Here is a 25,058-nt window from a genome sequence, read left to right as displayed (position 1 = left end):
AGAATAGTGGTCGAAAATGTAGAATGAAAATGAATCACTACTGATTTCACTCTAAGTATTTGAAAACTGTTCAAAGTTTGTTTTTTGACATTTCATGAATGTTTGGGACATTTCCAATCTGACGTTTAAAAATATCGTTTGTCATAAAAAAGGCTCTCCTGTGTTTATTTTCTATTTCGATCGACATTCTAACGTTCACTTCGGATTTCTTGGTACAGATCTAAAATCAAAAGCTTTGGCAAGCATACTGATGTAAAAATAAAGTAAAAATTGCTTTTTCACATAAGAACCATATAGTCTGAAGACTAAAGGTACCAATAATATCGGTTCTAATTTTGTATTGCCCATAAACATCTACTCCTCCGCTTATTTTTGGTGGCAACGAAAAATAAGCGCCAGATCGTCGCCTAAGAAAAACGTACCTCCAGAAAAAAGCTAATTTGATATTTTTGAAAATTTGGCTGCCACTTGATTGATTTTAGTGATGAATGCTTTGAAAGAACGTGATATTTGTACTGCGGATAAATTTTACACATCTATGAGAGCCTTGGAAAATGATCACAAAAGTTGTTATTCTGTTGCAAGCCACAGTTTAAAATATTGTTCATTTTGATGGCCTACAAACCTACAAACAAGAGAAAACATAAACGCTGCTTGCTCTAATTATAATCCCAACAGCAGTACCTTCAGTCCACCTTTACCACGTACTACGCAGAAGCCCATTGTTGTCCGTTTCCTGTCCATCCCGAAACATCTCTGTCCCTATCTAAAACCCGGATTCCAATCCAATTTCACATCCCAAAAGCCGGACCTAACACCTAAAATAATACTCCAGTTTATCTACGGTGACGTTTCGGTTTATGCCCGACAACGGCGACGACGAATACCTGGGAGGGTTTCCCCTGCCTGTGCGGCTAGGCCTTGTTGTGCTGCATTGAACCGGAGGATAACCAACAGCGAGAAGAAACAAAATCAAGTCTCATCGGGATACCACCTAATGCTTGATCATTTATTATGATTTAATGTGTTATTTACACTAAACGACAGGGGAAGAACCAAAACTTATCATCGAGTATCGCTCTCGCATCTTTCTCATTTATTTCATTTCCAGTGTAAATATTAATATTAATAAAATATTACATTTTACGATACATAACTGAATACGTCTCGCTTCGTCGTGTTCCGGAAAGGGAAAGGCAAGAGTAACAGCATTGTCATCATCATCATCGTCATCTGCGAAAGGTTTTGGCCTAGAGATAGACAGAGGGTAACACATTGTGTTTGATACCATTTTTATACGACTTCAGAATAAAAATGAAACGTTTTATTGTCGTCGTCGTATGGTCGAACACCATCTATTGGTACTCATCGCCGCCGTCCTTTCGGGTACCACCATCGGTTGCACATCTATATTGCGTGATGATGGAATCATTTACAGCCTCACATTCAACATACGCCCCCGACCGACCAACCAACCGTCGATGCTGCGTTATGCTGCATGAAGAGATCTAGATCGGGATCTCTGGCTACCCACTTAAATACAGTCAGTCAGCTGAGGGCGACCATCGTTCGGCCTGCTAGTCCTTCGTTCATCGGAGGGGACGGGTTCAGTCATTATCGTCATCCTTTTGTTGATTTTTATCTCACACTCGCACATGGCGCCCAACCGTTGGCTGGCTGCTGGGAGTTTTATTGTTTATTTATGGAAAATCTGTTTTCCTCCTCCGTTCCGGTTTAATGTGTTTATTAACACTATCATCACCTAATGTGATTAAGCATCGGGAAAGTTCCGGTGGGCGGACCTCATCCTTGGCAAAGGTATACTCTGCAGCTCCGAGGATGTAACACATTTTATTGAAAGGGAGCAAATAAGCGTTTTTGGTTGAATACAACGTTTGTTCCTAGAAGTGCTTGAGTTACGTGTATGTGCATCAATATTTCTCAGCAGAAGTCACTGTAATCCAGTCTTTTATGCAGCGAGACCCTCGTCAATCTCAGGACAACGTAGCTCGCACGACATTTGAAGATAATCTGATTTGGTACGGTTTTTATCACCCAGCTGAAAATGCTTCTTACGACAAACCTTTTCATTTTCTTGCGTACTCTATTTGTCGAAGGGATTTTTCTCTAGCACGAAGGTTTGACTTTTATTCACACATTGTTACCTAAATACTAACTTCATGCTCGCAATATGGTCGGAAGCAACTTTCCATTGTTACAATTTAACTGATCGTCGATCAAAACATTCCCGAAAAAGGCATGGAATTTGTTACAAATTTTGTGTTTTTTGTGTGCTTAGCCTCGATCGATGATCAGTCAAATCCGGTAGCCTAATTCTTTAATGGCCTGAAAATGAATCAGCTCTTCCGTCGCATACATTTTAGGTAGGATTAGAATGCCTTTCCGCTTCAATTTATGAAGGCGGTTGAATAGAGCAGTAAAGAGAAATTTCCATCAAATCTGACCAAAACAAAATCGAAAGATTAGCAGCAGCTCACACGCCAACCGTACCATCATCTGCTGCAAGGCATCACCAACTGACCTTGCTTCAAACGACACCATTCCGGACCTGTGCGTTCGGTAATCCTTTTTGTTAGAAACTGATACGCGGTATAGTAATGAATCATTGGTAACAAGGCTGTTAATATGTGCCTTCCAGTGTTGAATGTTTAACGACTCCCTGACTGCTTGGGCAGACTGCGTCGATATGTTTCGATTTGGTTTCTATAAGACGCTTTGGATGCGAGAAAACGAAAGCAAGTTTCGAGAACCGGTTTCGTCGGGCAAACGAAACCACCGATCGGTGGTCATAGACTTTATTCAAATCAGACCTGGCATGTTAATAAAAATACAAACTTTTTTTCATGCAGTGAACCACGGCTTCAAAACAAAATGTTGAGACCGCGGATAGTCCATCACAGGGGAACGGGGTGGCAGGTTAATAGTACTAATACTCATATTTTATTGATGTTCGCGGTAGGCTTCCTCAGCATTCCTCCCATTGATCGGGCTTACTGTCCCACGTGGTTTATCGATAATAGCTTACTTGGGTGGCTTTTTGGCGCACCGCGTTGTTATTGCCCTCTGGATCCAACCGGTTGTTGATTGTCTACCACTGCCACTGGCTTATTCATATATAGTTGTGATGCGATACACTTTTGTATCGCCTTTCTGTGCTTTTATGGTCAACTCTCAGGTCTGGCAAATAAACTATTTTCATTGGAATGAACTTTTTCCAGCAAATTGTGGTCTTTGAAACTTTGGCGAACAAATTGGCTCCATGGTCCGTTATTACTCAAATGTACAGCCAGGTCCCTACATTTCATAACAATACATCATTATATTTGATATAAAACATTATTGTTGATCCTTTGTAAAAAATGGTCCATTATTAATTGTAAGACAATTCCTTATTTTATATTGAAATCAGATGGATTACAGAAAAGATGTATAGCTTTGTATTGTTTTTATGAGTTTTCAGGACTGTAACCTAAATGATACTTATACTCATACTGATCGCATTAAAAAGTAATAACTACGCTAATACTGCTGCCATTTATTGATTGTCTTATAAATTATAAGTTTTTACTTCACGAACATTTCTGCTCAAAGGCTGTTTATTGTTTATCTTATCTTGCTGCTAATATGATGTGGATGTCAATTTATAAACATGTGATTGCCAGACTCCAAAACTAAGTATTTTAGTAATTATAAAGCAAAAGCTAACCGCAATCATAATAAGTCTAATTGCTCAAACGTTAGACATTTTTTTCAATTGCCTACAATTTCTCCCGTCATAAAACAATTAGCAAATGATCCCGGACAAATTGACACAAAATCCCCAACAATTTTGTACGGTAGTGCCATACAGTTCAGCGCCCACCTGGAGAGTCATAAAAAGCGAAAAGTCGTAAAATGTGCGTCCAAAAGTCTCGTAGTGCAAAAATTGTCACGAATGCCAAACCCGAGTGGGTTGCGCCTCTGTGACGGCCGTGTGACGAGATGTTGAAAGCCTAATTAATTAGTGTGCTGTTTGTGGTTAAAACAGAAAGAACACATGCATGAACGCACCCCTCTGACAGCAATATGACAGTACGTCGCTCTTGTGACAAGTGCTCCCGTATATGTTGAACAGCAATGCACGCGATTGCCCTGGATTGGATTACAAGGGATCCCAATGACAACCGAGCAAATCGCCGTAATAGTAGAAGCTTGCTGGATTCTTCTTATCTCACGTCTTTGTGTTCTTGCTTCTGTTTTCGTTAGCAGCGGTGGGCCAAGAAGGAGGAAAATGTGAAGCTCCCATGTTGAAACCTATGTAGCTGAAACTAGTGAAATCTAATATTTTGTGCAACAAAACGACGATAAATTGCATTTGCCCAAGGTAGCGACAGGGAAGTTTACAGAAAATATATGTTATACACTGCGAAACCTACACAAAAGCGAAAACGTGAGCATTTTTGTTGTTTTAGTTGCGGTTCTGCTACACAAAGGGATATCAAATTATATTAGCGATGTATACGCATCGGATGTTGTGTTGCAACCGCCGCTGTTCACGACTCTCATTAGGCAGAAGAGATTAGTTGTTAGCGACGTGTTAGCTCTAGACCACCGCGAAACAAATTATGCAAAGAAGCGACTTTCATTCGAACACTTTCGACCCATTACCATAGAGGTCACTGCGAATCGATAGGCTGATAGCAGTGCATCAATCTCGCATGTTGTGCATCGTCAATCAATTCGGAATGACAGATAATGTTTACTGCCACCGGTGGTGGCGCACTAGAAACTGACGTGTTGACATTTGTTCGAGGTGCACAAATATTATCATATTTTATTATACATAAATACGGTTAATTTAAAACCATAAACAAACAACGTTATTATTGTTAGCGGCCGTCGTTGTTTTATGGTTTGGTAATTACGTTTTCTGTTAGTCTCCCTCTCTATCTCACGCGGCCCGAGCAACTGTCTTGTCTGCCTATCTCGGGTTAGAACTGGTTGCTTGTGCGCAACCTCAAGCCTATAAGTACATAAGTACACAATTTTATAGCGACAGATTTACGACTGCTGACTGACGGTTGGACTTTCGGTATCACTTTTTCCCGGGGCAAGTTTGTTTTCCTCATCTCTTTCCCATCGCCATTCGCGTTGGAAACATTTTTCATAAATACCTACCTTGAACATGGCGCACAAAGTTTTCGGCTTGTTCAAACGTCAGACTGCACCCTAAAGCTTAAATTAGGGTCTTTCCAATGGGTGATTTCTTCCACTCGTTCTGCGAATTCATCATGGCGGCGGGTGCCGGGTTCAATTTACGGCTGCTGGTGTAGATGATGCACTATCAGTTGGATGGAAAAACAAACCTCATAAAAAAACTGTTTCACAATGAGGGTATCGACAAAATTGAAGCTAACTCGGTTCCTCCCTTTTACGAATGCTTTATTCAGTAGCGTTTCAATTATATCTAATGATAATTATTTCTTCTAACCTATCCGTAGTTAGGGTATAATTTTCCAGAAACCAACATGGCAGCTATAATGTCCGATTCAACGATCTGATATTTATTTATTTTTTCATTGCTGCAGCCAAATCCACATCAAGCGCCAATGAAAAATCACTCGATTTTACGCACAAAATAACGTGTAGCGGCTTTAATTATCAACAAACTGTATCAAACATATCTCGACTCAGTAATCAAGAATATTTTTATTAAACGAGTGCTCAAATAGACAAGATTATTTTGTTTTCTTTGTTCGAGTTTCAATCTCATACTTTTTGCTCCTTGTTTGACAGAATTAAATCAATGACAATATAGCTATTTTTTGTAATTACAGGTCTTTTGATTATACACAAGTTAAACTATTTCTTGTCTCTAGACTTGATGACAATATTGAACCAACAATTTCCACAGGAACATGATTTCAAAGGAATTTGGTCTGCTTTTAGGATGCTCTCTTAAGAACAAGCTGCGTTGCAGCATTCGTGGAATACTAAAAATGACAGTTGTGCGTGGCTTCCGTTTTGAATGGGGTGCTCTTTAAAATGCCAAAGCATTTAGTTTTGGATTCCGGGAGGCTTGTCCTTAAAAGCATAATAATTGGAATCTATCCATACCTGCCAATATGAAGAAATTGGGGTGTGTCATCCACATGATACACCCAACTTTTTTTTTACACGATTGGTATTCTTCAATTTCCCGGTTAACCTGATTTTTCACAGCTTTTCAAATACCACCTGAATATTCTTTGATTTTTTGTAATTTTTTTCCTGGGGTTGACTCATAGTTTCATTAACGCTTAAGGTCTTAATCGACTAAAACTCACCCGTGTAAAAAAAGAACTGGGTGCACAATTCCTAGCAATTCGAGAATCTTTCCAAATCGAATAAAAAACTTTTCCAGACCGTGAAACGAGTATCTAACTTGCCAAAACTACTAGCAACAGACAGCACTAGCGAAAGTCTTTGTCTAGTATCGTCGATTGCTTGCTCTTGCTTCACTGTTCTCGCTTCTCTTCGTGTATAGTTGGTTGTCCGTTTTCGCATAGAAAACATTCTGGTTGTTTTCTCCTTGCTGTTATGCATATGGTCAGGTTCCATAGGTTAAATTTAAAAAATAATCTGCAAAAATGCTCAATCGAGACAAATTTTGCGGAGGAATTGATCAAACTTGGTGTTGTTTTCAATCATTATTGTTCGAACAAAGTACGAAATCTTTAAGCGTAATCTTTAAATATACATAAAAAAACTGCTCTGTGATGAAAAGTCAAAATCCATAAAGACAGACATGGAACAATTATGCATAGAAGCAGTGTTGGGACTGTAACGTTTTACGTTTGTTTCGATTAAAATTTAAATAAAAATATTCAATTAGAACCGATAAGTCAAAAATAAATTTTGAATTTAGTTTTAATTTATGATCGTGTGTCGTGTTTCGTTTGCGTTCCTAAAATCTGTTCGTTCCTGTATCAATTTCAAGTTTATAGTATTTGTTATAAAAGCTCAACTCATTATGGCACGCATGTGAGCTGCAAATAGGCGGCAAACAGGCGCCATGCCTCCGATCGCCATGCCAATCGGTTGGCGCAATTTTATTTGAATATGCTTTACAATCAAATTGAATGATTTGAGATTTGAATAGTTGAATAGTAAAATGATTTCAAAAGATTCAAAATTTCTTGGCGCAAGTACGACTCAGACTCGCTCATTTCGTCTACGAATCGGCTGGAGAGCAGAAGTGCGCGAATTAAATACTTACGTTTAGTTTTTGAAAGTTTAATTTTTTGGTTGAGTAATTTTAATTTTAATTTGAAGGTAAAATTAGTGAGTGAGTTTAAAAAAAATAAGTGGTGTTAAATGTTCTGTGTTTTTCTTCCTAGCTTAGTGGACCGATGTCCAATCGATTGCGTTTTCTGCTCAGATAATTTTATTGAAGTGAATTAATACGAAAAAAGGTAATTAAATTTAATTAAGTTGAGCAATTCTTAAAATAATGTGATTTCGTGTTGGACACGCAGCGCCCTGCGTTTTTTTTTCGTACGGCTGGATTTTCTGTCGCTAATTGGCGGCATTCATCATCTCATCGAGATTCCGTTCGTGGTACTTCACCACGCTTTCGTCCGTTGACCGTCCGAGGACCGTCCGACCCGTGTGTCCAACGAAGGCCCGCCTCAAGTAGGTAGCCAAACGGAGGTGAGTGAGATCGCTAGTCAATCGTAGCGAATATTCCACGTCGGTCGTTAACCGCCGACGGAAAGGTCCATTCCGTTACATTTTCGGACCAGTGTTTAGAGAGTGTAGGTTCGTCTTTCTGCGTGTCGTCAATTGCACGCCACGAACCTCGATCCTAGACAAAGGATAGAGGACGCACCTCTCCCCGCTCGGTGAACCGGAAAGGTACGCGAAGCCGGGTCGCTTGGGTACGTGTGCCTCTATTCGGCGGAGCCGATCGTCCTGGGATTCAGGCCAAGTGCCACAACACTCTCTCCGATCGAAATCGGAAGCTTCCGTTCCAGCCGCCACTCACTCCGCACCTTTAGATCGGCCATATCGCACACGGGTCATCTCCATCGCTGCGCGCCAAATCGCAGTACGGACCCGCCGGTGACCGCCATCGTGTTACCGCCATCTTCGAAGTAATCGTCGCCATCATCGAGACAACGATAGCCTCATCGTTCCCGCCAGCACCGAGTCATCAAAATCCTGCGCAGGTACGTGAAGAGCTTTTTATTACATGGCCATGTTTGCTCTTTTCCATTCCGTACGTTAAATACGTGTCCAATGCGAATGAATGATCTAAAATATAGTGTTTTGATTGAATTCTTGAATTGGTTGAATTACGTTACGTTTAATGCCAGTTGGCAAATAAAGCATACTCGCTAATCAAATTAAGTTTCAGTTTCGTTTCCTTACTCGAATGAGTGAACATTCCGTAGGCCTTCCCTAGAATTCGTACGAAAAAAGAGCCATAGTTAGTTCATGCGTTACGAAATTGATTACGAGTATTCCGCGAACCGTTCGAGAATTTCCCTGTTCGAAAAGGTCTCCAAAAGTCAGGCAAATCGAACACGACCGGTGGTCTCTCTTTGAGTGGCGCTAAAGCCACCGTTTAGCTAATCCTCATGAACATTCCCGAACGGTTACAGGACGAAATCAACTTCTCAAATCTCATCCACGATTCAAATCAAGCGCAAGTCAAAACCAAACCCAACTCGATTTGTATCATTGCAAGATTTGTATTTGTTCTTCATCTCAGAATTTATCAAAGTAACATTCTTTGTTTTAAACAATGTATAATTAATCCAAACGTAAACGAAAAATACACTTCGGTTGAGTTTTGTCGCTTTTTGAAGCGAAAGCATTTTACGGCGAAAGAGCGAAACGATGCGATTCTGCGTGAAAAGCATTTAGAAGCTTCCTCCGTTCGTGAAGTCTCTCCTACTGTCGTATCTATTCTTCCTCATTCCGCTACCACTTGTTACCAAAACGTCCGTGGATTGAGGACAAAAAGAAGCACTCTTCTCGATTCACTGCTGTCCTGTGATTTTGATGTCATCGTATTCACAGAAACATGGCTTTATTCCGACATCTCGAACTCCGAACTGTCAAGCAACTACACCATCTACCGATGTGATAGAAACTCTCGCACCAGTGTATTTCAGCGTGGGGGAGGTGTCCTAATCGCAGTGAGAGCCGAGTTGAATTCGAAAGCCGTATTTCTTGAAGGCAGCGATGATCTTGAGCAAGTTATTGTGAAAGCTATGCTACCACATGAGTCCATCTGTCTGTGTTGCATCTATATTCGACCGCGCAGTCCCGCCGATATTTACGCTAAGCATGGTGAATCTCTCATTCGTCTCCTCGAGTTAGCTGACCCTCGTGATACCATGACAGTCATGGGCGATTACAACCTTCCTAATTTGACCTGGGAATTCGATGATGAAGTGCATGGGTTTCTGCCTCTCAATTCCTCGTCGGAACAAGAACTTACAGTAGTTTAGTCTTTACTAGCCACAGGACTGCAGCAAATCAATGATTTAGTTAATGCGAATGGTAGGCTTCTCGATTTAGTTTTCGTCAGTAATCCTGATCGAGTTGAACTGTTTGAATCACCTGCTGCCATTTTGAAAGTCTATCCTTACCACAAGCCATTTGTTTTGACGCTCGAATGTTCCTCTGAAGACTTGCAACTCCCGCAGTCGAATTCAGCTGCACGGAACGAATATAACTTCGAACGATGTGACTTTGATGTAATCAACGCTAGATTAACTGCATTGGACTGGACGTGTTTGTCAAACCTCGAAATGGTGGATGATGCTGTGACTGTTTTTTATGACAATGTTTACCAAGTAATTCGTGACAATGTCCCGCTAAAAACCCGAAGAATGTCTACAAAATGCCAACAACCATGATGGAACCCGCAGCTGCGCAAACTACGGAACCTACACAAGGCCCGTAAACGTTATTTTCGTTCCAGGACAACTGAGAATAAGTATGCTATTCAACTTGCGGAAGCTGAGTGTAACAGCGTGCATGAAGTTCGTTTCCGTGAGTACATTGAACAAATGCAACGGAACCTCAAAAAGAACCCTTCATCGTTCTGGTCTTTTGTGAATACTCGCAAAAGGTCAGCTGGCATTCCGAATAACGTCTTCTATGGTAATCATAATTCTTCCGCCGGTAACATTTCTGCAAATCTCTTTGCTGAGTTCTTTCGCAGTGTGTTTGAGTCAGATTACCATTCACCGCCACAACAGTATTTAGATGAGTTACGAAGCTTCAACATCCATCTACCGCAGCTAAACCTCAGTTTTGACACGGTTTTAAACGCTCTTAATGCAGTTGACGTTTCGAAGGGACCTGGTCCAGATCAGATGCCACCGTCGTTCATAAATAACTGTGCAGCCTCGCTGGCTGTCCCAGCCCTGACAATTTTCAACCGATAACTCGCGGATGGCGTGTTCCCTGATGCCTGGAAGCACGCATCAATTACACCGATCTTCAAATCCGGCAACATACAAAGCGTGGAAAATTATCGGCCCATTTCGAACCTGAACTGTTTGGCCAAAGTACTCGAAAGACTGTTGCATGACTAGCTTTATCCAGCCGTTAAATCCGTTACATCAGAATTCCAGCATGGATTCATGCAAAAACGTTCGACGATCTCTAATTTGATGAGCTTCACCAATAGTGTTATTGGATGCATCGAGAAGCGGCAACAAGTTGATGCTGTGTATATTGACTATTGAGTTCCGCATGATCTTGCTATTTTGAAACTAAACCGTCTTGGTCTACCATCGTGGATCGTCAACTGAATTCATTCGTACTTGACTTCAATAAAAGCCTTCGTTAAGGTTCGTGACGCCACTTCCGATAAATTCGAGATTCCGTCTGGCGTTCCACAAGGGGGTCACCTAGGACCTTTAATGTTTGCGCTATTTATCAACGACGTTTGCGATCAGCTAAACTCGTGCAAATTGCTTTTTGCGGATGACCTGAAAATTTACCGAGTCGTGAAGTCAGCTTTAGATTGCTGTACACTTCAAGCCGACATTGTGCGCTTATCATCGTGGTGTCATTTAAACGGAATGCAAGCCAATGCCACCAAATGAAGAATCATTACTTTTTCTCGTGTTCACTCACCAATCAGATTTGCCTATTCGAAGGACCAGTTACCGCTTATGAGAGTTAACTCCATGAAGGATCTTGGCCTTACCTTGGACAGTAAGCTTCGGTTCAACGAGAACATCTCAAAGACAATCTCTAAAGCCAACACTATGCATGGCTCCTGCGCTGCAACTCTGCACAATTCGATGATGTTTATGCATTGAAAACACTATACTGCTCATTGGTCCGAAGCATTCTTGAGAACGGAGTTCAAATATGGGCTCCTTATCATGCGATTCATGCATCACGCATAGAAAGCATCCCGGAACGTTCCGTCAGATTCGCATTACGACAGCTGCCATGGACCAATCCCGATAACCTGCCACCGTATGAGCACAGATGTACGCTCATTGGTTTGCAAACATTCTCCAAACGCCGAATGTATTTACAACGACTTTTTATTTTTGACATGATCCGTGACAACATTAACTGCAGTAGCGTGCTCCGGGAAATCAACTTCCACGCACCTAGCCGCCGATTACGCAATCCCCGATTGCTTTCTGACCCCGACACACCGCACTGCTTACGGTTACAACAAACCACTTGACAGATGTTGTAGATTGTTTAACGATGTATGTGATATGTTTGATTATAATGTTAGTAAATTTGTCTTCAAAAATAGGATTAGGATACTTAAGTCTGTGTGGTTTAGAACCAAAGATGAAATAAATGAAATAAAACTCGAGCGTGACGCTCTTTCTGTTGAATCGCAAGAGAGTTAGCTCTTGCATAAGGCTTCAATGATTGAGATTTGGGATTTATTCTACCAACACTGCATAGAACGGCAGTGAAGTAAATAGGTGAATTAAGATTCATCATCAGACCTGTCAGAAATATCTTCAAACAGTCATAATAAAGACTTACAAGGACTTTGCCTGAGTGCTCTTCTGTTCACTGTGTACTCTAGCAGCTTGCCCAATGGACTTAAATGGACCACATGGACCACAAGCTTCGGTGGTGACAAAATCGAGGTGGTTGAAGTATTCGCCAAAGTACGGCTCACTGGTGACCTTCTACAACGATACCAGCAGAAAAATTCGGAGACGCATCATGGCAGGGAAATCGTACGTACTTTGGACTTCGCAAAACGCTCCGATCGGAGAAAGTTCGCCGCTGTACTAAACTGACTATCTACAAAACGCTCATTAGACCGGTAGTCCTCTATGCACACAAAACCTGGACAATGCTCGTGGAGGATCAACGCGCATTTGGAGTTGTCGAGTTGTTGCGTACTATCTATGGCAGGGTTCAGATGGAATCATCCATTGTTCGCACCGGAAAAATTGGAAAACTGCGGAGAAGACTTTTATGTACTGCACAAGCCACTCCGGCCTTATGTAGTCTGAGAAATGAATAATATTCAAGACAGACCCGTTTTGTGTGAAGGCAACAAAGTTGATCAATATTGGGCAAGAATTTTGATCTGGTCCATGTAAAATAAGAAATTTTCTAAACTTCTCTGGAAAATCCGTTTGGCATGCCAGCAACAATGATAAGCAATGCATAAATGAAGTGCGAATCCAAATCTGTGATACGGAATTATTCCAGTAGTCAAAAGTTTTGCCAGTAAGGAGCAACAATATACTTTCTTTAGTATTTCTGGCTTGTAAACCTAAAGTAATTATGATATTTATCTGCCATAGAAAACACAAGAATCTATTTACACAAGAAAGCACTGCTCAACTATTGCCCTCCCTGTCACAACATTTTGCTCGAAGTATGAATAAAACCAGTAGCGAGTTGAGCACGTTGCGCATGTTCAACAATCAACACCCCAACCAGAAGGCAGCTCATAAACCAGAATGAAAAAAAGCGGAATAAAAATGGAAGCAAGCTTATTAAGCATAACCACGCCCTTAAATACAGCGCGTACAAGATATTTGTTAATAAAATGAGCAAGCGGAATGAATGCTCAGACGGGTTAGGTTGCAACCTTTTAATGAAAGCATATTCCATGGGTCTTTAGCGCTAAGAGGGTTTCCTCCCCTCTCGCCATGATGCGCGAACAAGAGACCAGGAGGAAACTAAAAACACACAACCGAAGCAGCGAGTATTAACGCAGAAACAAAAAAAAGTAAAAAATAACAAGACTGCGTTCTGTAATCATTCATCATCATCATAACGACCATGAACGGCGTGAACCGAGCACAATTTTTGATACATGTGTAACAACGGCGGATTTGGAACTGGAAACATTAGAGACGAAACGATAGAGGGAACAGCGCCTGGGACGCACAAAAAATCCGGCGCAGCGAGAGTGCGAAACATGCAAAGGATCAAATTAGCATTTTAGGTGATGTCCCCCAACGGGCGCGACTGATGACTACTCGGTAACTTTCCGAGCGATACGGTGACAACGACCACGGCGCTTTCCATTTTTTTTGCTGCTCCGCTTATGTTCAGCAGACCTAGCTTTGACGAGGGTACTTAAATATGGTCGACCATATATTTATTAATTTAGCGGACGCAGCCATGCATACTTGATGGCCGTGTGCAACAACGTGGAAGAAGTAATTTGTGATAGCCTACTGCGCTAATCAGATTTTTGGGCCGCGTTGCTAGGCAACATAAACAAGGTGTCTTTGATCTGGGCTGAATGGATCACCAAAAGCCTTATGGTCAATGTCGCGACACTTGAATTTTGATTTATGTGTGTATTATTCTTTATCGAACCCAACTTACTGAATTGATAGATAATTAACGCGATTTGTTATAATTAAGAATAAATCATTAAAAAACAAAAGCGGTTCAAATAGCCTGTAGGTGCCAATCTTTAACATATGAATAAGCATACTTCAAACATTTGAATAAGCATTCCTTCATCCGATCGGCAAAATTTAAAATGGCGTTTCCTAAGCAAAATAAAATACGTTTAAAATGACTATGGGGACTCCAGAGAGCCTTGGAAGCTAAAGTGCTGGATTGCCAATCCGGAAAAGGCGAGTTCGATTCTCGGTCCGGTCCAGAATGATTTCGGGATGGAACACCCGACACCCAGAGCATAATGTATCCATTTTGCATGCTAACAAGTTACATGCACGTGCAATAGCTAACATAGAAAAGTTTTCAATTAATAACTGACGAAATGCTAAAGTATACTAAATTTTGGAAAAAAAGGTTCCATGTTTGATCAAAACTTTTATTATTTTTTATATGGAGGAATATCAACACTTTCTTTTTTTTTATTGCTGCAGCTGGGTTGAAACCATGAATATTTAGGTCGGTAGGGTACCGTTCTTTGCTTTACAACCGCCCATTGTATGCAACCAATAATGGTGAAAATTTTCAAAGACGAATCAAAACAGGCTCACTAAACTAAGAGTTTTACCTATATTTTATTTTGTCGCGTCACTAAACGTTTCATACAATGTTCGATGAACTCAATGTCAACTCTTCGCAACTAATTATGTTAATGACACACAAAAAGTCATTCGCATCATGTTAGCATAGAGCAATACATGTGTATCATCGCGTGGAATCGTGTAAAATCAACCAATCAAAATCCACTGGAAACATGCAAAACGCGAGCTAAAATCTCATTATAGTAGGAAATAATAATATAATTTGATAAAAACTCCTACATGACACATGTAGGAATGTTGCCTGTTCCTGACCCGAACACCGTGAAAAAACATTTTAATTCCATCGCAGACAAACATAGTTTATCCATAGAATATCGTTGCATGCAGCAACCAGAATTGCCATTCATTTTGCCATCAAACAATACCCGCCAAATGCCACTCTCCCCTGCGCTTCCCCGTGCGTCAACCAATAACCGACAATCGTCAGCGAGTTATAAAAATAATAATAACAAATACACAAAGCACTATCGGCTCAACATAAAATGAAAATCCTGTAAATTCGTTACATTACACAAACTCAACAACTGTTCAGAAACCCACATCCCATTCCCGCAACACGCCGACGATTCCCCGACAAACCTCAGTACCTACGGCAGAACATTGCTATAACGAGCCGCATAGCCGGAGAGCACGCTAAATTGAAAACAACCCGTTCTCGTTCGTTCCCTCAATTGTATAGTTAATAAGTTGTCAGTCAAAATTTGCGTGCCATGCAACTGGCGGAATACCTACATATATAAACCCGTGTACAAACAAGCTATTTATTGAACATATTTTTCCGATCCGTTTCGACTCCGCTTGTCCCGCAACGCTGACGCGTACAGTCGCAGTCCTAGGCATAGACCTTCTACGGTTTTTTTTTTCTAAATTTGGCAGCATTGCTTCAAAAGGGCGTATCTGCTTGAGTAAGGAACAATTTTCCTTATCGCAATCAACTTTAGATTTTCTCAACAGTGACATTGGATCGCATAATGCAGCGCGAGAACGTTTTACTTGCGAAATGGGTTTACGCTCTGCTGAAATATCGGAACCGAATCGTTTGGCCCCGCGTTCCTGCACCTGAGGACTGGAAACAAATTGCAACCTGATGGCAGGGCAGCGAAAAAAGCAGAACCTTCCAATGGGCACATCACAGAGTAGACAGAGACATGTGCGCGAATTCAGCCTACTCTGATCCGAACCGGCGAGCTAATGATGTAGTTAAATGGATACGTGGTAGCTGTCCTGCTCCTGCCATTCCAGCGAGGCAGTGCGGCAAAAATATGATTTGAGCTCGGTAAATAGTGTTGTTATTTAATTTCCATGTTGCGCCATTTTCGCGCGCTTTTCCAGCGGATTCTTACCAACCAACACCGAGTGTAGACCGATAGCCGTTTTTTCATCGTGCACATCGAAACATCATGTTAACAATTTTCCTGTATGTTCGAGGTATGTTCGTTTGCTCAGTGTGAAAAGTTGTATCAATACTGGCTTAGTGTTCCGATAGCCAATTTTGCCGATACCATTGTTCGTCTGGGCGGAATACAATTAAACGAATTATATTTTGTTTTCTCAAAAAAATGGTTAATTGTTCGTATGTTTCTATGTCAGCGCTGAGTACTTTGCTGTTTTCGACTTCGTTCCGCACGATTAAGCTCTTCTGCTTCACTTTCTTTCGATGAATTTCTTGTCGTTCGCTACTTTGCCACTTTCATTTTCGATGATCGATGGAAGGCCAGGGTTTCAGCAGATTAGAAATGGTTGACTGCAAACTGGATAGGATTCCTGCAGCCCAGTGTTTGGTCCCATTTGTGTCACACTGAAACAACATGTCAATTGGATGGCATGGTTCGTTTCGGGTTGCTAATTTCCAGCATAATTGAAAAGGAGCAATTTTCTCGTTTTGGACGGCTTACCAACTGGCAGATGAGCGTTTGACAACTCTGAGTGGAATGGCCTGTGATGCAGTTGCAGCTGCCCATGTCCGTGTTGATCCTCTAGAAAAGAAGTTTTAGGTTGACCGTTCCTTGGCTTAGCTTTTGAATGGGTGAATTGAAAGGTGTCATAAGCCCAACTGCGCATATAAATGCAGTAATTGTTTGAGGTGATTATCTTTCTCTGTTTCGGTATAGAAAATGCAGGAGTCAACTATCGTTAATATAAATGTTTGGAAAATTGAATAAACAAATTGCTCAAATTTCATTCTCGCTTTGTAATTTTTTGTATCCTACCAGAATTTATTATTTGTTTAAAACTTTTGTTGAATTATTGACAATGTCTTTAATGATTCTGAAAATGTTGAAAATATTGTTGCCGCATTCTATTGAACATTATAAAATAATGCTAAGGCTAACTTACAACCCGTAATGGATTTCTGCACTAAAATGGCAAAAAAAATCCCGCTGCACTAAGTACATGGGAACCATAACCCGGCGGAAAATTCTGCTGAGGTGTGAGACTTCTTCTACGTCTGAAAATAATCTGAAAACAGACAGAAATGATGACTCGCACGCAGCAACTCTAAAATGAGGAGTGTAGTTGCACTTCAAGACTCGCTGAAAAAAAGAATATTAAATCCAAACCGCCTTGTACTTGGCATATTTTTCGCCTTCCTCCTATCGCCGCTCACTCAGCTCGGACGGCGTTTTATTAATTACGAGAAATGCATTTAAATGTCACTATCATGTCAGGCGTCTGTGGCGTTTTGCTTCACTTTGTTCTGACACGACTCGCGCTGTTATCGGGCATATTTTCCGATTCAGCGAACGCGTTGATGTGTACACTCGGGTTCACCACATTCTCCTCAAGCACATTGGCTCACGTTGCTGCCGGATGGAGACGGCTGGGACAGTCAGCTTCGTACGTGATGCCCAGGCTTTTGTTGGTGCTTGTCGTGGCTTCATCGAACTTTCTTCGCGAATTTTCCACAGTTCTGATTGTTTATCGGATTATTATCAGCTCTTGCCTTCGATCGATGTTACAAGCAAATCCTTGTTCAAATTGTCAACAAACTGCTAAGTAAATGGAAGCACCGTTGATTGTAAATATTAACACGATAAATCAACTTCATATCGCAATTGATCAATTAAAGCATATAGAATTTATTTTAAGGAACGTAATCTGTAGGGTAGTGAAATAGAGCAACGTGTTTATGACTACGATGATAATAAGAAATAGTTTTTCTACCTAGTAAATATGCTTCAAATGGTTTTAGTTCAATTCTTTAATTTTCGAAATGTAATAGCCGTGTGAAAGTGAAATACGAGAAAAGAAAAAAAAGATATCATCTTGCTGAAAATATTTGGACCAGAGAAATAATTTAAAATTCAAATCTAATTTTAAAACCATCACCATCTTGCAAAACATAACCATATACAGATAAATTGTTAATACTTTCTACCTTGAATGTTTCTGGCAAACACTTGTTTTTCACAAACTTCACATCTAGAATTGGTTGTTATGTGAGACGCCTGTTCCGCTATTCAACTAAGTCTAAGTTTCGTTATTTAAACACCAACTATCTCATGGGTTAAATTTTAATTTTTTTTTAATTTGACTGGACCAAATTCAAAACAGGGATACCATTTTCAAAAGACGATTCGTTTTGCTTTTGACGTTTGACATTGTCAAAAAGTCAAATGTGCCAAATATCGTCGCCTATAATTTGTATCTCAATCAAATCTTAAACAAAATCTTCAAACATCGAGTTCTGTCGCACAATCAAACTCATTGGACTGTCTATTCTTGTAATCCGCCTTTTTTCTTGGCATACATATACGATTCGACTAACTTGGAAAACAAAATCAATTTCGATATGATTTCGAACATGAAAACCAATAATTCCACTAGCCTAATGTGCTACCATCGGCAGAAGCCAGTGAAAGGCACCGTAAAGCTTGATATCACGATTAGTGCGCGAGTTGAAACTGTCACAGCCCGCGGAGATAACGCAGTCGATGACACGAATTCGGCCGCCCGGCATTAACGGGTCACACTTCATACGGCACTCTATTGGCACCGCCCGACCGTCCCTGTCCGGCAGGGTCCAGTAGAGGACGCAATGCAGGTTGGATGTGATTTTGGTGCGGTAAATGAAATTGGTTGACAGAAGCGAGGCCTAACACACGTTCTCGTTACCGCATGTTTTGTGACAAGTTCTGTTGCGTTCCGCAGTGCACACGGGTTCCTCGTTGATAGAATAATATTATCATTATTTTAAACATCATTAGAATTCTGTTATCAGCTCCATAATGTTGTGCTCTACCGCACGCTCGGGTGTAGTCTATAATAGGCGCGCAAACCTACGTTTCAATAGGTACGGGTAATGCCGCGGTAGACTCTGGTTCACCGCTGTGAACATGCATTCGGCTATTTACACGAGCGCTGTACTCCTTTTTATCAGCGATTATCAAATATTTGCCAAGCCATCAACTAGCCATGCATCGAGTGAGAAATCACTGCGCATCACATCAAACACTTGGCCAACTGCCGTTTCCGATCTATCATTCCGACATGTTTCGAATATTCCGACAGCTATCTAATTCGAAGACAATCTACTGATAAAAGCAACGAGTGGAAAAATAGAGAAGCTTCCAGCTCCTTGTTATATCCATTTGAAGTGCTGTATTCTACGCCTGGTATAGTGGAACGCTGTTTGGACAAGCCTCGCGAACATCGAACAACACCGTACCAGCGTAACAAATTCCCACTTTTGTAGACGATCGATGTTCTTTGGTTACACGGGCAATGCAGCGCTGATAACGGAATGATTAAGCTTGTTTGATGTCTCAAGGAGCGTGTTACTTATACTGAATCATACAGATATTTGTTGAATTGTCGCGTTTTCATCCAATAAGCGTAATATATTTCATAACTCAGTCCAATGTGATTATCCACTCGTTGGATCAGAAAAAGCGTTGACTTCCACTAGGCCCGATCCGAGTTGAACGTCAAAAGGGAAGAGGCAAAGCCTAGCAGTGGCGGAACATAAAATGTAAAGCGTAATCCGATTATCATATTATTTCATGGTATAAACAAAATTTTTCAAATCCATACAACGTGTCGAGTCAGCGCTATGGCTGCAAGCCTATTACGACCATCAGAACTCGACACGGATGGAATGAGGAAAAAACGGTTGTTCGACGATGTAGAACAATACATAAACCTGGGTCTACGGCGCAGACAGGGTGCGAATCGGCGGTGTGTGTATTTGTGTGTGAGTGTGCTCGTGAGTCCAGTTGCCTTTTAAAACCCATCCTCATGAGCATTGATGTCACACTAGGTGCCATCAGTCACTCGTTGACTCGGTTCCAATTTGCCGCAGGATCAGAGGGACGGAAGCGACGCAACGGTGATAAATACTGCTTCCCGGAGAGTGTTCTGCGCGCGTCTACGGGTGCTTATCGTAGTGGAGGTTTGAGGAAGAATAGAATGGCATTTGGTGGAAATTGATAATTTTATGGAATACGCGATTTTGCTTGTCGGTTGACGTCAGTTCCGGACTGCATAAGCTGATTAGCTCATTTTGTAAAGCAGGAGACTGCAAACATGCAGGGTGACATCGTGATAAACGGTGTGAGATTCATGTTTCAAAATACTGTCTTCTAAACGGAAAATGGCTGCTAATGGTTTATTATTACTGATTCCATAAACAAGCTTCTCAGTCAGTCGACAGCAAGCAACAGTTTTCGGTGAAACGATCTTGGTCAAACCACAAGAGCGGCATAAATTTATTTATGAGCATCAACTAATAGTTTAAATTAACACTGACGAGAACAGGCGACAACATGGCTGACACGAGCTGTCGATTATGACAGAATGCAGCGAAACGTGAGACAATGATGGTACCATCAGAAACGCCATGCTTCCATCGTAATGGTGGTGACAGCTTTAAAACAAGTCGCGCGACAACCAAATGAATTATGGACAATTGTTTACGACCGGAGAAGCTTAATCCAATTTCGAGTCAATAAATTTTCAATTGAGTTCAAACTGGAGCTGCCGTCTGTCATTGGCCGGGCCATGCCATGTCGGACCATGGAAAGAAGGGGCGGTACGGAGGAATCATTAAAAATTAACCAGCTGATTTTCGTATTAACCTTTCCGTTTGATAATTGATAGACATCGTGGCTTTCTCGTGGTTTGTGCCTGACATCCAAGGTGGCGGCGTCTAGAATATCACAAAAAGTTCCCCGTTACCATGGAGCAGTGGACGTGGATGATGCGGCACCCAAGCTGAAGCCGTCCATGTCCGACCGTAAGCAAAGCACTGGTTCGTGTTGTATTAATATTTTATCTGTCGTTTACCCAAAGTGTCTTTCCTCGAACCACACATCGGTATAGTGGCGAGAGGCGTGGGGGGACCTTTTTCTGAAACGCCGATGAAATCACAGAAGAAGGGAAAGAAGTAAATAAAATCGACAAATGGCTGTTTTCAATAAAAATCTTGTTTTTAGTTTTTATTTATTCAAAATGATCTTCGTCTCGATCAAAACGAGAACTGATGTTGATAAAAGTAAGAAGATCAAAAAGATTTTGCCGCACCCTGCTGCACGCCTCTCACGATGAAAGTTGACACTAAAATGAAAGAACAACCGACCGACTGGAAGATAGGAATACACAAATCTTGAAATCTTGATACCTTGACCTCATAAAGGGAAGGACTTACACTTCGTACAAAGCGATAAGAAGCACTCAGATGCCAAAGTGTGTGGTTGATGAATGATGTTTGACAACGGTGGAGCTGATGAAACAACCCTTCAAGCAGCTGAGAAAAAGAGCTCGAATATGTGTTGAAGCGAAAAACCTATGCTGATGTGTAAACACGATCTATGCATACAATAAATATTGATTTGATGTTGAGACCTTTCAACGAGAGAAAAGCGCCGACAGGACTATGAGGGAATGATCATTCGCGCCGCTAACGACCGAAGGTAACTTCGGCGACGCCGGAGTGCTAAAATGTGTTGGTTTTGTAACCATCTAAGCAAACAAAGCAGGCTGTGCCAGATGCCCAGCGAAGGTAGAAAAAAGGAGCAAAAACAACCGTGTTGCATCCAAATCCGGACTGTGGGTGGAAAACGAATACCGGACTGTGCAGTACAGTCTCCTGTAACGCAGTTGGTTGGAACATGCATCGTGGTTTATTTTGTACAATATTTGTTTGCGTTCAGCTAGAACCAACCATAATATTTTCACCTGAGTTAAATTGATTTAAATAGTGGCCGGAAAAACGAAAAATCATTTCAACGCAACGTGTATTGTTTGTTCAAAGGGGACATATTGCTTTCAGGCCAAAAAATCCTGAATATTTAAATCTCCTCATGAAAGACCGTCACATGAAGCGATCTGTTTCGGTTTGAATCACTTAGAACTTGGACCCCTTCATGCCAACAAAACATGATTTTACATTCACCGACGGTATCTTGTTAGCTTCGCGTCAAACTAGACTAGACCAACAACTTCAACAGGCAGCGTAATTTGTTGATTTAGCGTTTTATTTCACTGTGCTTCACGCAGGGTAGGTGAGGTCCCCAATCCAACCGGCACATTTTCCCATTGTGGTGCGTGAGCTCGTATATTGATCAAACAAACAGCTCCGGGTGTGTAAACTCTCCCTTCCATTTATTGGTGCAGAGCCACTTGAAGCGCCTCTTTAATCCGTATGTGCGATTTTTACGACCCATTAGAGTCAACTTCGGGTACGCATCGTGAGTGACAGAACCAGCCAATGTGTATGGAGAAAAAACCGATATTTCGCCATCTGTGCCAATAAACTTGTTTATGTACATAACATTTGCACTGATTTCCAGTGATTACTCGAAAACTTTGGTCGACAATTCTGCGCATCATTTGTCTTACCCTCGCTTCACAATTTCTTACGGTTCTGTACAAGTCGACATTTTCCGCAAAAACTGATGCTTCTAAGTAAACGTAGGAAAGAGCTTGTTTTATTGATATTACATTGAAGTGATTTTTATTCTGTTTATTTTGTTTTTTTTTGCCCTGTTTGTATTGAAATGCTATAAGATCACTCCAAAAATGTTTTTTTCTTCTTCAAGCTCTAATAATTAATTCGCTGTCGTGTTTTGTTAGACCACGTATTTGCACGTACCCTTATGGACAAGGTTGGGAGAATTTCAAAGGTCCCATTTTTTTTGTTCTTTTTGAATGGCTTTACATTCCAACTGGAACGTGGCTTGATTTTGAAATGGAAAGATTTTCTTTGTCTACCATGAATATGTGACTTGTATGTAATTCTCAGTATGTACATATTTCTCACCCAAAAATTTGAACACGTCTTCTATAGATTGGCAATTAAAAGAATTTGCTCACAAGGCCAAACGGGGATCAACAATTTTTTTTTCATGTGTATATATTTCACTATCCTCCTTAAAACATACGAAGAATACCGTCCCTACTAGGTGGATTCATCTTGTTTTTTATTGTTTTATTGCAGTGAGCCTCAACCTTCTTTCCGATTTTGTTCGATGAGCTCGCGGTGTGATTTTTATGGTATTCACTTCACTTTTCGCGTTTTGCTAATACTCGAAGAGAACGCAACCGAGTATGTTACTTACTGTGCTGAATGATGCTTTGTTATTGGAATTATGGGAGTGCGTGCTTTGCTCCATCCTCATCACATTGGGTTCATTCCACCTTCATTGAACTTTCGTAGTATGTTATCTATTGAGTACTGTTGGTGGGAAGTACGCAATAAATGTTAGTGCCGTATCTACATTGTGTTTAACAAAACTGTCATACATAATTGTTTGATCTATCATAAAATGGAGATAATAAAACAGACCCCATCTGTACATTTAATAAAGACGCGTATACTTTACAATAAATAGTTTTTTTATTCTGTTGCATTTTGTGAAAATATTTTATAATCAAATTCCTACGAATAATGTAAGCGTTTTTGCACGCGACACATCGAAGTTTGAAATCCTTCTTATCCTTTTCACAGTAAGGTACGCGACTACAAAGCAAGACAAAGCTGAAGATTTCTGGGTTCGATTCCCGGTGCAATCTAAGAAATTTTTGGGCTGAAAACTCTCTCGACTTCCCTGCGCATAAAGTATCGTCATGGTAATTTGGCTAAGAAACCTAACAGTTAATAACAGTGCTAAATGATCACTAAGCTTCGAGGCGGTAATATAATGCCGATAAGAAGAAGAAGATACCCATTGAGACATTGTCACCTCACGGTACTTTCACAGTTATTAACTACGAGGTTTCTAAGCCATGCTACCAGTTTTGCATTCATGTATCAGAAGACTAACACGATGATATTTTTATTCCCAGTAAAGTAGAGAAAATTTCCTAGCGTGCATCGATAATTGAACCCAGCCATCTTCAGCATGGTCTTGCTTTGTACCCGCGCATTTTGCTAAAAATGCAAAATACGTGTGGAGCTCAGATCTCACAATCGTAGCAATAACTCACTGATTTCTCAATTAAACTTAATAAGCTGTTTCTCCCTTCTTTCCTTTCAGAGTACTACACCTTCAGCACCTTCAGCGCCATCCTCACCACCTGCAGCTCCAGTGACCATGGCAGTAACGACAACAGTGCCTCCAGGAGCCCGCAGCACATCTCCGTGTTCAGCGACTTCCGGCCCGCCCACGTCCGGCAGCGGACGATGTTGTGATACCGGTCGACCAATCTTCACTGATCCCATCTCGGGTCAAACGGTGTGTTCTTGTCAGTACGATCTAATCAACTACCAACGGTTAGCGAGTGCGGGAATCGCTGGCCCGGGCGGTGTACCTTTATCCATGTACAGTGCGCCGTACAGTCCGGAAACGATGGCCGCGTATTTTCCTGCGATAGGAGCCGATCAGGCGCCGTTCTACGCAAATCCAGCCGTAAGTATCGAATCTGTCACGACTGAATCGAATAGTGACCGCATACGCTGCATATCGACATGAAATAATCGAACCCACAAACGTCGCACCTCCTTACTTTGCTCACTCCTTTGGAAAACACAGCCAGAATATGCTTCCTTTTGTATGAGTCTTCCCAAAGCCCATCCACCGTTACTTCAGTGCTCTGGAATCATTCACGCTTACTGCAACCGGAAACAAGCGAGATATAATGCCGTTTTGGGGCTTCATTTTTCACAATTCACCTACCGGTTCCCCCACGGATCATAACTACGTTTTCTAGTTTTTGCATCCAATGTGTGCGTTATCAAAAATGTAACATACCACATGGGATGTTAACATTGTGGAAACAGAGTAAATGAATCAAAACGGATGGTCCGACGATGGCACTGACTGGTCCGCCATGTTACACTTTTCATCCATCCCCTCCGCTCTTGCCCGCCGCCTCTTGCCTGGAGCGAGGACAAAGAAAAAACATTGTGTCTACATCGGTTCAACACAGTTCTATCGCAGTGACCACATCTCGCTTGGTCCTGCCTAGGATTAACCATGCACACAGACACCACTACGCTACGGTGCGGTGGCAGCACTATATGGTCTAGTGGCAGCCGTCGGAAACAGTCGTGCGGAAAAAAGGAAGCACCGGAAAACTTTCAACCGGAGA

General features: G+C 41.3%; 1 protein-coding gene across 1 annotated transcript in view; it reads left to right on the top strand.

Annotated features, from left to right (window-relative positions):
* Positions 1 to 25,058, top strand: part of LOC134211686 (homeobox protein araucan) — a 106,415-nt gene that overhangs the window by 49,870 nt on the left and 31,487 nt on the right. The window contains exon 2 of the mRNA XM_062688814.1: positions 24,005 to 24,376. Coding sequence (XP_062544798.1) covers positions 24,005 to 24,376 — 372 coding nt within the window. The remainder of the gene's footprint in view (positions 1 to 24,004; positions 24,377 to 25,058) is intronic.

Source organism: Armigeres subalbatus, chromosome 2, assembly GCF_024139115.2.
Source record: "Armigeres subalbatus isolate Guangzhou_Male chromosome 2, GZ_Asu_2, whole genome shotgun sequence".
In the NCBI taxonomy this organism is placed as follows: domain Eukaryota; kingdom Metazoa; phylum Arthropoda; class Insecta; order Diptera; family Culicidae; genus Armigeres; species Armigeres subalbatus.
Note: the sequence above shows the minus strand (reverse complement) of the source record. Positions and strands in the feature narration are given on the sequence as shown.